Source organism: Schistocerca cancellata, chromosome 3 (assembly GCF_023864275.1).
Source record: "Schistocerca cancellata isolate TAMUIC-IGC-003103 chromosome 3, iqSchCanc2.1, whole genome shotgun sequence".
In the NCBI taxonomy this organism is placed as follows: Eukaryota; Metazoa; Arthropoda; class Insecta; order Orthoptera; family Acrididae; genus Schistocerca; species Schistocerca cancellata.
Window position 1 is genome coordinate 758,521,819 of NC_064628.1, and position 13,673 is coordinate 758,535,491.

The following is a 13,673-nucleotide window of genomic DNA, read 5'->3' on the forward strand; positions in this document are numbered from 1 at the left end:
GTCTGCTAGCCACTGCGCCACCTCGCTCGGTCCGATGCAGGAGTCTATGCACGAATTGACATCTCGATTATGTCCCATAAATGTTCCATGGAATGCGTGTCGATCAATATGGGTGGCTAAATAATTCGCTCGAATGGTCCAGAATGTTCTTCAAACGAATCGCCAACAGTTGTGGCCCGGTGACATAGCGGATTGTCATCCATTAAAATGAATCCAAACGGTCTCCAAATAGCCGAATATAACCATTTCCAGTCAGTGATCGGTTCAGTTGGGCCAGAGGACACAGTCCATTCCATGTCAACACAGTCCACACCATTAGGGAGCTACCACCAGCTTGCACAGTGCCTGGTTCACAAAACGTTATCATGGCTTCGTGGGGTCTGCGCCACACTCGAACGCTAACATCAGCTCTTACCAACTGTAATTGGGGCTCATTAGACCATGCCACAATCGTCTAGGGTGCAACCGATATGGTCACGAGTCCAGCAGAGGCACTGCAAAGGCACTCGCGTCGGTCCTCTGCTGCCGTAGCCCATTTACGCCAAATTTCGCCACACTGTCGTAACGGATACATTCGTCTTGAGTCCTACAATGATTCTGTGTCTATTTCACGCAGCGTTGCTTGTTCCTTAGCACTGACAACTCTAAGCTAACGCTTCTGTTCTCGTTCGTGAACTGAAGGTCGTCGTCCACTGCGTTGTCCGTGTTTTATTCTCGGCTCACTCTTGATAAGGTGAATCCCGGAATATTGAATGCCCTTACGATATCCGAAATGAAATGTCCCATGCATCTACACTCATGCTCATAAATTAAGGATAACTGCAGAATATGGTGCCACACAACTTGGCACTACACAAAACTGGCGCTAATAGCATAGGCACATAGGGAACCCACACGACACAGACCTGTAAGACCATGGTATTAGTAATAAGTTGAAAAAACCGTCCCGAAACACTTGTGCTACAAAACGCCACTGTTTCCTGCGCATGTATCCAGACTTCAATATGGGATATGTCAGCATGCACGCGTTCACAGGCCGCACACTTGGCATACTTGGATCAGATGGTCAAGCAGCTGCTGAGGTATAGCCTCCTATTCTTGCATAGTGCCTGTCGGAGCTCCTGAAGTGTCGTAGGGGTTTGAAGACGTGCAGCGATACGTCGACCGAGAGCGTCGAAGACGTGCTTGATGGGGTTTAGGTCTGGAGAACAGGCAGGCCACTCCATTCGCTTGATATCTTTTGTTTCCAGGTACAGCTCGGTGGGGCCGTACGTTATCATCCATCAGGAGGAAGGTGGGACCCACAGCACCCCTGAAAAGGTGGACATACTGGTGCAAAATGACATCCCGATACACCTGACCTGTTACAGTTCCTATGTCAAAGACATGCAGGGGTATAGGTGCACCAATCATAATCCCACCCCACACCATCAAATTACAACCACCATACAGGCCCTTTCAAGGACATTACGGGGTTGGTACCTGGTTCCTGGTTCACGCCAGATGAAAACCCGGCGAGAATCACTGTTCAGACCTCGCCCGTGAACATAGCCTGGGACTACTGTTCCAATGACCATATACTGTGTTCTTGACACCAGGCTTTACGGGCTCTCATGTGACCAGGGGTCAGTGGAATGTACCTTGCAGGTCTCCAGGCGAATAAATCATGTCTGTTCAGTCGTCTGGAGACTGTGTGTCTGGAGACAACTGTTCCAGCGGTAAGGTCCTGCAGTACTCCGTGGGCATCTGCTAGCACTAATGATGAGATATGGGTCTTCTTGTGGTGTTGTACACTGTGGACGTCCCGCACTGTAGCGCCTGGACACGTTTCCTGTCTGCTGGAATTGTTGCCATAACTTGAGATCACGCTTTGTGGCACATGGAGGGCCCGTGCTACGACCTGCTGTGTTTGACCAGCCTCCAGTCGCCCTAGTATTCTACTCCTCATAACATCATCAATATATGTTCTTTGAGCAATTTTCAACACACAGTCACCATTAGCACGTCTGGAAACGTCTGCACACTTACTCGCTGCTATGTAGTCTGACATGCACCAACACACCTCTGCATATGTGGACTGCTGCCAGCGCCACCGTGCGACGACCGCAGGTCAAATGCACCGCGTGGTCTTACTCCAAGATGATTTAAACCCTCAAACCGCCCACCAGATCATTGTTTCACCATGTATCAACATTATCCCTAATTTATGAGCATGATTGTAGTTCCATCTACCATTCCGCGTTCAAAGTCTGTTAATAACCGTCATGTGGTTATGATGATGTCGAAATGTTTTCATATGAATCACACGAGTGCAAATGATAGCTCTGCCAATGCACTGCCCTTTTATACGTTCTGCACGTGATACTACCGACACCTTCATATGTTCGCATAGCTATCCCATGACTTTTGTCAGTGTATGTACGTAGGACTTCACAGATAATTGCAAGCAAACTAAAATCCAGGAAATTTATAACTTTCTATACCAGGAAAACTGTTATCCAAATTATCTTCTAACATAGTGGCATTTATACATTTTCTGCAATTTGTATGCCAATTTATATGCAGGTCAATCAGTTAGGGCTATAACTAATAGAGTGACAGAGCATGAAAGGAGTTGGAGACAGAAAAAAGAATGATTCCACATTTGTTGAACGTGCTCCAAGTATGTCATTCTTTTTAAATGTGGCGTGCTCCAAAGAGAAAATAGAGGCAGAAACTAATATTTATTGTAATTCTGATTGTCAGTAAACACCAGTCACAGAATCCTGGCTTTATCCTTAATGATGAAATACAGTTCCGTTATTCACTCTTGTTAAAGTGGCAGTTAATATTTTTCTAATCACAAGATAATATCCTTGTTGCAAACAGTATGACTGTTCCCCATCCCCCACAAATCATTGAGTCCTTCCTCCCCTCTGGCTAAAGCCGAGCAGTTCTATGCGCTTCAGTCCGGAAGCACGCGGCTGCTACCGTCGCAGGTTCGAATCCTGCCTCGGGCATGGATGTGTGTGATGTCCTTAGGTTAGTTAGGTTTACGTAGTTCTAATTCCAGGGGACTGATGACCTAAAATGTTAAGTTCCATAGTGCTTAGAGCCATTTGAACCTCCCCTCTGCCCCCCACCTCCGTTTTGCTGTTTCATCAAATTTTGCAGTTCTTTTGTTCACAGACGCACTAGTCCATGCCACTATTCACTAGTGTGCTGTTCTGGGCATTACATGCTTGAGTTTTTAGTCTTTGAGTAAAGATTTATTTGTTCGTAGCTTCTTTCTGTATTTCAATATGCTTATGTTTTTCATATAGATAATAGTCGTCAAATGAGGAAACAAACAGTCTTGGTTGCAGTGCTGTGACTGTTATTTATTTAACAATGACCCCTTAGGCTTGATTCAGGCTTCTTCAGATTGGCTTACGCAAAAAACATACAATTGCAAAATGGGGTCCTGCCGCTTCTAACAAAATGTATATTTTTTGTGTGAACCGTTCTGAAGATGCCTGAACGAGGAAAAGCGCTTCATTGGTAAATAAATAATAATTAGAACCCTGGAACCAAGACGGTAGGTTTCTTCGTCGTATATTACTGGTTGCCATACCATCCGCGATATGAGTTTTAAAAAGTTTTAGTCGTCAAATTATCACATATCAGTCGGAAAACAGTTTTTGGACAGGTGTCAATTCTCGCTGATGTTCTGTTTGCTGTATGTTTAAGTTGTCTGCAGATGGCCTAGAAAGCCGAAAACCAGTTTACAATGAAATCTAAAATAAATATTATTGTGGAACATCAATAATGCGTAATTCAGTTTTTATCAAACATTTTATATATTTCGTGGTTATTACTTTTAAAATCGTAGGCACCTGTGGCACGTTAAAAGGGTGTGAGAAGACAAGTTATACAGGTTGTCCAAGCTGTTGTACAGTTTACTGTAACTGTTAGAATATCCCACCATCAACTTCAGTACATTTGTGCACTCTTGGGAGACCATGTTGAGTTGCATGCTGAGTGCTTATGCAGCAGGGTCCGTGATGCGACCAAGCAGCTCATCTGTAGTATTCACCTATCGTATGTACAACTCAGACTTCATCTAACCCATAAACAAAGATCTAACGACGTACGGCCTGATGACCTTGGTGGCCCCTTAACTAAACCACCGCAAACGATCCAGCGATTACGGTAAGTGCGGTTGAGATGTTCCCTGACACGTCTCGTAAAATGTGGAGGGTCTCCGTCGTAGTGAAAGTATTTTCCAGTCCGCGTGGCCAAAGGAACGTCCTCAAAGTGTTCAACAAACGAATTTTCCTAAATGCAAGTAATTATGTACCGTGATTCGCTCTTGTAAAATGACTGGACCTCTCAACATGTTACCTATCATGCGGCACCAAACACTGATCGAAAAACGGATAGTGACATTGGTTTCCACTGTACGGTGTCGATTTTCCTGTAACCATCAGTGATTATTTAGCGTACTGTTGACCTTCCCGCCGGAGGTTGGAGTCCTCCCCCGGTGTGTGTGTTGTTCGTAGCATAAGTTAGTTTAAGTAGTGTGTAAGTCTAGGGACTGATGACCTCGGCAGTTTGGTCCCATAGGAATTCACTCACATTTTAACATTTTTGTACTGTTGATTTCGTTCGGTGCAAACGTGGCCTCATTTGTCAATAGTATTAATGAAAGCAAATCACTATTGTCATTTGACCAGTGACAAAGCTGAAGTCCTGTGACATTGCTGTCAATGTGAAGATTGTGGACACGTAATAAGTACAGTTTTCTGCACGTAACGTTCGCCATTCACGTGTTTGTGGGACACTGATTCTTTGTTGAAGCATACTTTACTAAACTGTTACGTGTTATTATTGTGTTGAGAACATAATCATCAGAATTCATGTGGTGAAATGAATTGGCTGAATTAAGTTGTAGTAAAGAACCTGTGTGCCAGTAGGCAGTTCAGTGGTCAATGAAAAAAAAACCGTGCTGTAGAATAAGATTTCACAGTGATACAAAAAATTGAGAAACTCTTACCAAAAACATTATTGGAATTCACCCACAAAAATAAGAAACAACCTGCGTTGCAATTGCTTTGTCGTTATATTTTGGAACTTGAAATTTGTCACACAGAGTTATCCTTACACACCCTGCATCAATGTTTACTTCAGTACGCTTGTGATATCATTAGTTGTTATATAAAGTTTTCATTGATTCAACTTGATATCCGCTATTACTACTAAATATTTAATGAACTATGAATCTGTCTATTCAGTGTATGAAATATATATCTACATCACCACATGCGTTTCGTATTAATGAAAACCTAAACATCACCATTTACTGTAAATCATGTTTCACCTTTCCTTGTTTCTTACACCGGCACATATCGCGTATATATAATCCCAATGCTACTTACCTGCCGGAGTGACAGATGCCAACTGTATGTGTTAGCGCTACTATCAAAGCTGTTTCGTTAGCAGCCTGATGAAAATAAATCCAGCTCTATTGTCACTTGCGTTTGTTTCCTTCTTTTGTTGTCACTCCCCGCTGTAAAATAAATCTCGGTCTCGTCGTATTACTATCTAAGTACACCGCAACAAATATCGTTGTATCCTCTTTCAGAGGCTACTTTGGTCTCCATTAATGTTCCAGTGGAAGCAAGTGAAGGAAACTATTAGTCATATTATTGGCGGTGAGTACCGTACTTTTCCAACCTGACTGCAGATCGATTTCAGTAATTATTACAAAAGCCTGAATTAACCTACCTGAAAGGGACGACGGCCCCTGTTCTCTAAATACGATAGAATTGCTACACAGCTTCCACAGGTGTGATTGAAACAGAGCAAGAATTGTGACAGGCGTTCCGGGAAATCTGATAGCAGTAGCAGGCGTATGTGGAAGATTTTCATGCCTTAAAATTCTTAAACCTTCGTCGTCGGCAACTTGGCATTTCTCAATAATGAAATGTCAAATGGTAAAGCTGGGTAAGGCACTGTTGGAACAGCACATTTTGACTGTCGCCTTTAATACAATGCGGTTGCAGAAGGTGTCATATTCTGCAAGAGCACGATGAGTGAACAGCTGTTCGCCGCATCTAGCCCGGCACTTCCTCCGTCACTTGTCTGTGTCGTTCATGCTCTCTCCGCAAGGGCGCACAACGGTCGCAATATGGCTCCACAAAGTTAGTAAACATTGACGTTTCGCGTAATTATCGGTAATTTATTTAGTACATCTTGTTTTAGCTTGAATTTGTTCTTCTTGGTTCTTCCGTTAATGAATTAGTATCTTTGTGATTGACTGTCATAATTTTCAGACAGTAATATTTGTCCGTTTTACGAAAGCTACTACTTTGCATTCGTTGTTGACATCCGAAAATTCGCCTTTAGTTAAACTGTAGCTTATTCCTGAGTCTATCAAATTTCATCAGATGAACTAAGTGTTTTCGCAGAAAACTATATCATGGAACTGTGCAGCAATTACGAAAACTGTAACACGTGTTTATCACAGAACACAACGATTGATGCTAGTAATACTCAAGTCGTACAACATTTTGATGGAAGTGGCAGCAGTCTTACGTCTAACTTCGATTACGAGAGAATCTACAGACCAAATGGATCCCTCGCAAGAACATTATACCTGAAATATCTACAGGACGAGAAGCTGCAAAGAATGGACAAGAGACAGGTAAGCAAATTTTTTATTTTTGCTTGGGTTACGTTCAGCTGCTGGCATATGTTCAGTAAACTTGATAGTATTATTGGAAAGAATCGTGCCCTTACCAATGTGTTGTAGCACGATAGTGGAGTATTTATTGCTGAATGTAAACACGGCATTAAGTGTTTAATTTGTACTGAGTTCGTTGAATACAAGTGTCTCGAAGTGAATGTTATTCTCTAGACGAAATTCCATACCTTAGAGTGTCTCCGAATGGTGAGAGTGCCATTTAAAAGCGCTTCCATTGCTTCTGATTATTAGTGCAAAAATTGTATCCCACAGTGGCAGTGAAGTTTTTGTTCAGTACGAGCTCATGTGTGTCACCTCTTTTCATTACACACTTAGAAAGCTATCTCGTTTGTGTATCCACAGACTCGTGATGAAAATTCGATGGAGTTCGAGTAATAGGCCTTCTATCATGTCTTAAGCAGTACTGATAGTTCACTGCTTACATATGTCAGGGAATTTTTGTTTTTAAAACCAAGTAGCAGATGGCAGTGTATTTTTCTGAACCTTAGACATGATTGTGTAAATTATATTTCTTGAGAGAAAATTACTTAGCTAACAAAAAGTTAAAGTGGATGTCAGTATGCATTGAGAGGAGATTTTGAATAAGATTCAAACTTCAGAGGTGAGTGAATACAAGTAACAACAAGAGTGCACTTAGTGTGGGCATGAACAGTTTTTGTGTTCTCTTGCTTGGAAAAGTAAGTAAGAAATATCACTGAAAGACTGTAGCTTCAGTTTCTGTAGAACATTACTTATATGGATGCGGGTACTCCATACCACATGCACTGCGTTGAAAACTGCATGTGTTCATACTAATCATATTCTTAGTGGTTCTGCTTCTAGAACATGGAAACAGCTGCCTCGTAACTACTTTTTTCATGTGACTATCTTTAAAAGAAAAAAATATGGCAATGTGAGACACTGTAGAATCCATGTTATTAACGTATTCCTACCCTTAGCTATTTCACAATGTAAAGGATTTTCTGTTTTAATTTGTGAGCTGAGATGTATCACTTTCATGGTTTAAAATGAAATGTGTTTCAAAGTTCATATTATGTATTTGTTTAGGTAATTAACATGATCAGACAGAATGAATGCATATCTGAATGTGAAGGCTGGCACAATAAGAAAGTGAAAAGTATTCAAGCAATGTTTAGTTTTTGTTTTAGAGGGAAACTATGTTTCCACAAAATAATGTATTAAATGTTCATTGTTGGCTTTCATAGTTTACTATGTTTACCTGCATTACATTGTTGCAACAAATGTAAAATTCTGTACTGTCTGATGTTGTTGTTAACGTTGTATGATTCACTAGGTGTCTTGCCCTAATTCCTCAGGTGCTCCTACCCTAGCCTTTCTTGACAGTTAGACATGTTTTTATTTTGGAAGGTATGACATATTTCTCTCTGCTTCCTTACAAATACATTTCAGTTACTAATGAGGCAACTGAAATACGTAAGTAACCTCAGATAATCATTGGACAATAATGTTCCAGAAAGCATTTATGTTCACAGCTCATATTGTCTTAAAACATTAATAATTGTCTCTTTTTTTATTTTGTCCATCTATATACTTCAAAATTATCATGCTACCAACTGTGCTGTTATGTTGCCGTTTGTGAATATGTTTCTTTCCCAACAGTGACACATGCTTGCATATACAGAGAACAGTGAGACTAGTACACAATCAGAGCCAAATAATATGTAGCTTTCCATCATGTCAGTCCACATTTTCAAATAAGGTATTGTTAGCCTTGACACTCGTGTACAATGTCGTATATGAAAAATGTTGCACGAAACAGTAGTAGGTTCATACAAATTGATGTCACACTTAGGTTTTTGAAAACTCCTTATACTTATGTGCTATGGTATGCAACTGGACAGTGTTAATTAAGTTTGCCATTTCAATGGTAATGATCAAACAATATTTACTCATCTGTTGAAGTTAGTGAAAATCTTCATAGTATATGAGTGATGTTTATTTGGAGTTAAGATTGTAAGTAATGTACATGGTTTCAAGAAATGAAAAATTTGATTATTACACTGTTTCTAAGTCAAGTTCAGTCATCAACTACACCTGCAGTAGAATCTTTTTGAAAAATACATAGAAAAATTAATTTAGATGTTGTTCAAGTCTGCAGTCCAAAATCTGGTTAAGTCTGTTAATTTCTCCAGCATAACTACTGTAACCTACATCCTTTTGAATCTGTTTGTGCCAAGCTATCATCTCCCTCTACAGTTCCATTGTCATCACATTCCCATATTAAAATATTAACTGTTCCTTGATGTTCCATCAACCTGCCCTTTCTTTCAGTAATGTTGTGCCATACATTTCTTCTCTGATAAATTACCAATTCCTCTATCCATATGTGACCAAATCATTAGGCACCATGATTGCATGACATTATTAATAAATGATTTGTGTGGACAGTCACCAGTAGAATTTATATTAAAACATTTTTTGGCACCTCAATTACCATTTGTAATGCTCCATATGACTGTTAACTGTTGCCTTACACAGACCAGTTTTCAGATCAGTTATGCTGTCACATGGAGAAAAATTATTTAATTGGCAGTGGCTGTAACAAACAGCTCTAAAAAGAAAAACAGTAAATTATACAGTTTGTGCTGTTCCTGTTGAATTCTGTATCGTAAAGAAGAATGACATGAACTTCCCTTCTAATGTTCATGGACAGAGACATCAGCAAAACAGCTGTCAGAACAGCCCCTCAGAAAATGATCCACACCCAGTAACTGACCATACATAAAAGCAAATAAGTGCACTACATCTTTGATACCTACCAAATGATTGGCAGTTACATAATGCAGTTGGTAAAAGGTAAAGTCTGTGATGCAACCCCATGATTGTACTATAGGCCTGACTGCCGGTAGAATGCAGCCCTTTTATTGACTGGTGAACTAGGAGGTGGATCTTCTGGAAAGATACCCAGTACTCATTTTGACAGCTGTCCTGGGGGGGAATGGAGTGAAGAAAATTCCTTGCTCCTACCCTGGTTTCAAACTGGGACCTCCTGTGCTGGGCTCTAGTGCTCTACTAACCAGGCTACCATGGGTCCACATAATGCGGTAGTTATGATTAAATTTTATAAGTTTAAATTTTTACTGACAATAGCTCTTGTTTATTGTTTATATAACGGGTGTTAAAAAGAAACTAGCAGGAGTCATAATTACAGAAACCAATACCCGTATGTTACAAGTATTGACCCTGGCTGTTGAGACACTTGTCCCACTATGACACAAGACAGTGAATGGCTCTGATAAAATTACCGGAGCTATGATGTTAACCAGATCCGCACTTACAGCTGGACGTCGTCCTCAGAGATGAATCGTTTGCCCCTCAGAGCCTTTTTAAGGGGACCAAACATGGCGTAATCACAGGCAGAGAGGTCCGGACTGTATGGAGGGTGGCTGAGAACCTCCAATTTGAATTTATGCAGGAGTGCCATGACTTTGTTGGCCGTATGAGGCTTTGCATTGTTTTGGAACATAATGACCCCACAGGTGAGATTGCCTGGTTGTTTTGATTTGATCGTTTTTCGAAGGATAGTCAAGGTTTGCAAATAATGCTGGGCATTCACTGTTGTCCCGTGCTGCAGGAAGTGAATGAGAAGGGGGCCATCTTGGTCAAAGAAGAATGTCAGCATAACCTGCGACTGGCAGCGTTGGACAGTTGACGCATGGTGCTGCTAGCTCTGTATAGTCACATGACGTGCTCATGTGCCCTCTATCGACGGGCTGTAAACTTCCATGCTCTGGACAGAACCACATATGTCACGATGTTATCCTCCTGTCACTGGTTTGCTCATTCCAGACTCCAGCTCGTTTCTTTTTGAATGTCCCGTATATTACTGCTAAAGTCAAGCATGGAAAAGATAATTTGTCCTAAAACAAATAATTTAAACAGTTGCTGTAGAAATGCTGCCATTGAACCGAAGCAATTATGATGTCACAGGAAAATAAAGTTTATAATATACTGCTCAGCAGGGAAGGAGTAGTTACTGTAGTTAATATGAAGAGTGAATTTAGGGTGAATGTTGCAGTTCACTACCACAATACTAGTGATAAAATAATTTTTATACATACTGTGCATCCCTCTCTGACATTCAGAATGGCATGTTATGCTCTGGTGGAATGACCTGTAGCATGAAAATGGTAGACATCAGGGAGATGCTAAAATCCCTACATATTAAAAAAACAAAAAAAAAGAGAAGTTAAAGAATATCACATTAGTCACACTTCCTACAATTTAGCAGAACATTTGGACCCAGGGCCGTAAATTCTGCGTAACTCTAATATCTGTATTAGTTATACCTTGACTTCACCAGTATCATATACAGAGAGCTGATGGTGGTGTTCGTAATATTACACAAATGCTTTGTTTGAAGTATCAAAGAAAAGCAGCAACAGAGTAATGTACAAGAAGGAAAGTGCCATTTCCCACAGTAGCTGTTTTTCTGGTAGAATACTTATGTAAAGTAATATATAAGTAATTCCCACAACTATCAGTGTGAGAAGATTAGCAGTAGTCATAATACACAGAAGAACTTGCCTCGATCCACATCTTGAGTTCTATCCTTTGTGATTGGATTTACAGAATGTGATGTGTGTGTTCAGGGCCTGCAGCACAAGTAGCCATGTGGGGCACAAAGTTTGAGAGGGGCACTGGAGGTACCCAAGTGCAATATTTGTATACAGGGTGTAACACTTGTGAAAATATGTGAGAGTAGGAACTAAGAAGCTGAAAGCTGATTCGTGGTTGAATAAATATAATTTTGCAGAACATTAAGAGATGTGCTCTGCCAAGGACCAATGGAAAATTCAGTGAATGTAGTTTTCCTGTGGGTTCTTGCCACTATACAATAATTGTAATAATCATGAAAGGAAAGATAATGAAGTGTTTTCTCCCTCTTTAATTACATTTTGTCAGGAAAAAAGAAAAAACTGTCTGCAAAAAACTGACTGAATGATAAAAATTACTTTCTTCTGTTTAATCTCTGTGGTCATCTACATTCATTCTTTGCAAACCACTGTGAACTTCATGGCAGAAGGTACTTGCCTATGTAACACTCACTGGGGTTTCTTCCTGTTCCATTTGGTATATATTGCTGGAAGAATAACTGTTTGAATACCTCTGTGCAATAAGCACCACTGTTCATCTTTCTTCACTTCTGAATGTCCATGTCGTGGACCCTGCATCTGCTTCATGTTCCATCAATATAATTTTTTTTAAATATATTTATTCTTGTGCAGCCTTAGTTGGTCTCATTTTCTATGTGGAATATACAGGACCTGTAGTTTCATCTTAACATGCTCTTGATTTTGTATGCTAGGTATCTCTTTCCTACCAATTCTGCTCCTTGTTTGCCTCAGTTTTCTTGTTTTGCAGCATTGTGTGTTGTTTCTTCATTAGAACTGTGTTTTCATGGGAGAGGGGGGGGATGTGCATGTATGTATCAGTAGTTCCTTCTTTCCATATCTGTCAATTGATAATCTAGAAAGAAACATCTTGGATTTTGTATGTCTGCTTTTAATGGAACAAGGATAAGCATACATGCATACATACATGGATCCAGGATTCAGATATCTGGAGGGGATCATGGTTCCTTATTTTCTGCAACCCTCCATCTTCCCCATCCTTCTCCCAAATATAATTTACTGTTGTCCCCATATTTAATGTGCCACAGATCCTATGATTTTAATAATAATAACAATAAAATGTATTTTTACATTTGTTTACATTGGTTCTATTTTACATGTCTCTTGAAGTTGGAACTGTAATAGCAATAGAGTCTCACAATACACATGTCACCATTATCAGTATTTCAGTTAGCACTTAGCACTGCTGTTGTTTCTAACCTTTTTCTTTAACATTTTATTGATAATGTTTAAACACTCTTTCACATGTAAAATTTAAAACTGCAATCATTATTTTCTTCTGTTATTTGTTTGTTCTTCTTCTGTACATTCCAGTATCATTCATTCTATTATGATGAAATGTTGGTACACTGTGCTTGTGTCTGTGAGAGTTTCTGTGGCGGTAAGAACCACCTGCTGCCCATAGGGATGGGGATGAAAAAGTGGTAACATAGAAGCTTAACTCAGGAATGTCTGGAGCAGTTTCAGTCAAATTTTGTACATATATGATTTATTATTTATATAAAAATACTGTGAGAGTAATGTACCCCAACCACCCCAATGGGTGGGGGTGAAAAGACATGATAAGTAAAAATATTTGATAATGACTGATACTAGTAGCAAATCCATAGTATTCGGGGTCACTAGGCTTATTGGTGACAGTCACTGTGATGTTTCAACCCCAGAATTGGGGTTGGGGTGGGGTTGGCGAGAGAGAGAGAGAGAGAGAGAGAGAGAGAGAGAGAGAGAGAGAGATCAGTATATCTCCGTAATGCCTGGAAGAATTTCTACCAAAATTGATACACATATCATTTGCTGTCTGGAAAAATCCACTGAGTTCATAGGACACCTCTAGCATCGCTAAGTCCGAGGGATCGGGGCGAAAAGGCGTGATGTAAAAGCATAACTCAAGAACGCCTGGAGCAATTTCAACCAAATTTGGTCTAAACACCCGCTGGAGGTGGGGGTGATGGTGAGAAGCGAAAACGTCCTATTTGTATTTTCCTGTAATTAGTTGACTTGCAATACTTAAAAATTATGAAGTGCAATTTGTGTCTCATTTTCGTTGTTCAGTACCTGAACCACATCGTGTTTCTTGGTCGAAGATAATGCCGCTCGGCTCAATACCGCAGGTACATTAGCGTCCTCTCTAGAATCGCATGGCGTAAAACAGAAGTGTGTCGGACACTTTCCAAGGACACTCCTTTTTCTCGAAACTGCATTCTGTTACTAGCAGTATTACAGGTTTCCTCAGAATTCGGATGAAACTGCGTGGTGAAATTTGATAGGAACACGGATGAAATATGTGTACAAAC

General features: G+C 40.2%; 1 protein-coding gene across 1 annotated transcript in view; it reads left to right on the plus strand.

Annotated features, from left to right (window-relative positions):
- The first annotated feature begins 6,146 nt into the window (after nucleotides 1–6,146).
- Nucleotides 6,147–13,673, plus strand: part of LOC126176553 (protein-L-histidine N-pros-methyltransferase-like) — a 330,316-nt gene continuing 322,789 nt past the window's right edge. Inside the window, exon 1 of the mRNA XM_049923712.1 lies at nucleotides 6,147–6,664. Coding sequence (XP_049779669.1) covers nucleotides 6,440–6,664 — 225 coding nt within the window. The 5' untranslated portion in view covers nucleotides 6,147–6,439. The remainder of the gene's footprint in view (nucleotides 6,665–13,673) is intronic.